Raw genomic sequence first — 3,412 nt, 5'->3', positions numbered from 1 at the left:
GTATTCGTTTCTTCATGCTTTTACCCGTTTCACTAGACGGAGTTCTAACAACATGTCTTTTTTTCTAATTAGTGAAACGCTGCACGTCCAAACACTCTTTCTTGGTGACTTTAAGAAAAGGACAAAATAATAAAACATTTGTTCCTCTAAGCGAATGAATATAATCCAATATTACGATGTTGGCGTGAGTTATCTTCTATGGCTAACGAAGACAGAGCCATTTTTCTGTCCACTGTGACATGCATTGATCTAGGATTCATGGAGCTGGCAGCTAAATCCAAACAGTGTAATTAGAAAAGGAAATTACAGTGCATGCCTACATGTGATTATGTGGAAGCCTGATCGCTGCCATCATTCTGTTTAACATTGTACTAATAGGATTCCCCAGCTAATCATGTTGGTTCTCGAAAGTAAATGCTTTATAGGAAGTTGTTTGTTATGCAGAAGCTGTTATGGAGCAATATTAAGCAGAGTTACCGGAGTCAACAGACGGATATCAGTGCTTGCTCCGCATTCAAGCAGTAACTGTACAGTGTCGGCATCTGCAGCTCTGACTGCAAAGAACAGAGGATGCGTAGGGACGGAGCATGTATCCGGGTCAGCACCTCGCAGGAGAAGCAGGTTGATGGTAGATCTTAGGTTTGTATCCCTGGATCAGAGAATAACATTGTTAGGCCTCCCTTGAGAAAAATAGTACATGTACCTAAAAACTATGTGATAAATGTACCTAACCTGGTTTCATAGTGTCTGTGTTTCCTAATAGCAACTACAGTCAAACCTTCATTGAATCGCTATACTGTATGTTCTTATTCTGTGCATTTTGAGTAATAAGGGTAATAAGGTCCCTTGAGACACAATAATGCCCATCTACTTTCATGTGACCACAAAATAAAGCAATATTGACCATTATGTGTATGCCTGATCCTTCAGTAGTCTAGATGTGTGATAACTGTGTACAACCAATGAATTTACTATGTGTGGTCAGCATAAAGGTTTGAGGGTGTGTCACACATACAAAAAGTGGTCTGGCAGTTGACAGCCATACTTGCAAGGATCAGAGGTGAAATCCAATTCTTCCGGTCCAGGGCCATTCTGACTAGGAGGTATATCAAGACATGTCTCCGAACTTGTGGGACATTTGTCATAGTGCTTCACATCCTTCTCATGGCCAGCACTGCCTTCTCTTTCACTGATACCCGACGTGAAGTCACTTGATTCTTCCTATACTTGAACATAATATATTAGCTTGCTTTTATTGTTAGTTAATTAGTTTACACAACAGCTTTTACTTAAAGGTTCAGTCCACCCAAAAGTGCCGTTTCAGTAACTTGCGGAATGTAGTAAGCAGAATCAGCCCATGGCCTCCTATATGTCTTAATACTCCAATATTGAGATTTGTCCACCATAATTTCTGTCTCTATTCCTCAAAGTTTTAGGTGTTCCACCCACCTTTGCATAGCCCCACAAATCCTCTTACATTCCCCATAATAGCAAAGTGAGTATCAGAGTTTTCAGGCGATGGGACCATCAGTGGTTACCCAATGGCCACAGACTAAGAACACAGAACTCCAGAAGAAAAGGTGGAGAAGATGATGATGACGACAGTGGTGACTTAAAAGAGAACTGTGGATTAACCATTTTTTCATAGTTCTGTTAAGGGTCACAGGAGGACATATACTATTGTCCTCCTGTGACCCAAAACTCAGCATATAGCGGACTATTGCCCACTATATGCGGACAGCGCAAAGCCGCGCAAAGCCGGGACGCATCTGAACAGTATTGTTAGGATCCACCTCTCTGCCTGACAGCTACTGTAGCTCTGCCTCTCTAGAGGCAAAGCCATCTGTGCCCCCCTTCTCCCCCATCCATACCTCCAGTTAGCACTGGAGGAATAGAGAGAGGGGAGGGGGGAATCCCTGCGGGGAGCGGTGACTGACAGTCACTGCTCTCTGCAGGGAGAAGATCGGGAACTCAGCGATCAGCGGTATGTGATCACTCGGTACCTGATCAATAGAGCCAACGTGTGACAGCTGCAGTGTCACACATAGGCTCTAAATTTGGGGATGAGTGTTTTTCACTCTCCCCATAATTCTTCTTTAAAAACAATAGCAAGAATGGACCTGCCAGTGCTGGAGTAGAACAGACTGGTATGTAAGTCTGCCATAATGTACAAGTATGATGTATATATTTGCACATTATGGCAAGAGATCCCTACAGGCAGTAAAGTTCCACTTTGACATTTGTGAAATCCTGTTTACTGATCCCTCTGCAGCTATGCCCCAGGGCTGATAGTCACACAGATCACAAGCTACGGTATGAATGGTGTGTGGGTAAAAATGATACCAACCTTGATCAGAGGGAGGTTCCGCTCTGCCACATTTGGCCAGAATGGTTTGGAGCTGTAAAGCATCAGGCACAAGGACAAAGCTGATAATCCTTCATCATTGCTCTTATTAATATCCGCTCCATTGTCAAGCAGAAGGTTAATGACGTTATTATGGCCATTTACCTGAAACGGAATTTGTTATTATAATATATCACAGTATGTCACCATATATTACTTGTCAGAAATGAGTTATAGCCCCTCTGCGTGAACAAAAGGGAGGTTTATCATATGAATCTATATGTACAACGCTTCCATTACTTCCATGATAGATGTCGAGAAAACCTTATGCAGCGCTGCACCATTATGACAAAAGAAGATTGATCTTCAGGCGAACTTGTCATAATGGAAATAAGGGTGCTGCGATTACCTAATTCTTGTAGAAGGTGCTATTTCCCTGCCTGTCAACCTCATCCTCTGCTTTCTCTACTTAGTGGCCTATGTCTAATATAGAGCAGATACCATTACCTCTCTGTGTCTGCATTTTTCAATTCATTCACAGAATGCAGAGCCTGGTGTGAATGCTGTGGAGTCCTTCAGAGTATTTCCTACATAATGCAACAAAGAACACTCTGATAGGAGGAGAACCCAATCACGGGGCCTCTCAAAGCTATACGATTTCCTCCTTCTCCTGGTACTTTTTTCCCATTCTAAAATAAATGGGACAGTAAAGGAAGAATCCAGCCACACTCTGCCCCACGCTGTATCAGCCCACTGACACCCCATTAGTGACACTGAGTCCTGCCTGAGGCCCACCCCCTCTGAAACGTTCCACCCAATATCGGTCTTAAGTCATAAAGATAATTTATTATTGTATTTCAATTGTATAATTTATTACTGTATTTTCACCCAAGTGAACCGGGCAGCCAAACTCAGAAGGAAATCCACAAACTTTGAACATAGAGCCTGAACCCAAGGTGTTAGGGAGCCAAATCTTTCTCTGGTGGTGTTCAAGGTCAATTTCCAAGCTTTTGTTTAAAAAGGCACGAGTAGCACGGCATTACAATAGGAATTATGTACCAATGCAAA

General features: G+C 42.6%; 1 protein-coding gene across 1 annotated transcript in view; it reads right to left on the bottom strand.

Annotated features, from left to right (window-relative positions):
- ANKMY1 (ankyrin repeat and MYND domain containing 1) overlaps positions 1-3,412 on the bottom strand; it is a 34,306-nt gene that overhangs the window by 17,097 nt on the left and 13,797 nt on the right. Inside the window, exons 5-7 of the mRNA XM_018554795.1 lie at positions 2,348-2,509; positions 1,046-1,221; positions 478-649 (exon numbers count right to left, since the gene is read on the bottom strand). Of these exons, the coding sequence (XP_018410297.1) occupies positions 478-649; positions 1,046-1,221; positions 2,348-2,509 (510 nt within the window). The remainder of the gene's footprint in view (positions 1-477; positions 650-1,045; positions 1,222-2,347; positions 2,510-3,412) is intronic.

The sequence above is a fragment of the Nanorana parkeri genome, unplaced genomic scaffold (genome assembly GCF_000935625.1).
Source record: "Nanorana parkeri isolate BGI_ZX_2015 unplaced genomic scaffold, ASM93562v1 scaffold174, whole genome shotgun sequence".
In the NCBI taxonomy this organism is placed as follows: domain Eukaryota; kingdom Metazoa; phylum Chordata; class Amphibia; order Anura; family Dicroglossidae; genus Nanorana; species Nanorana parkeri.
This window is presented reverse-complemented; position numbering and strand designations above follow the sequence as displayed.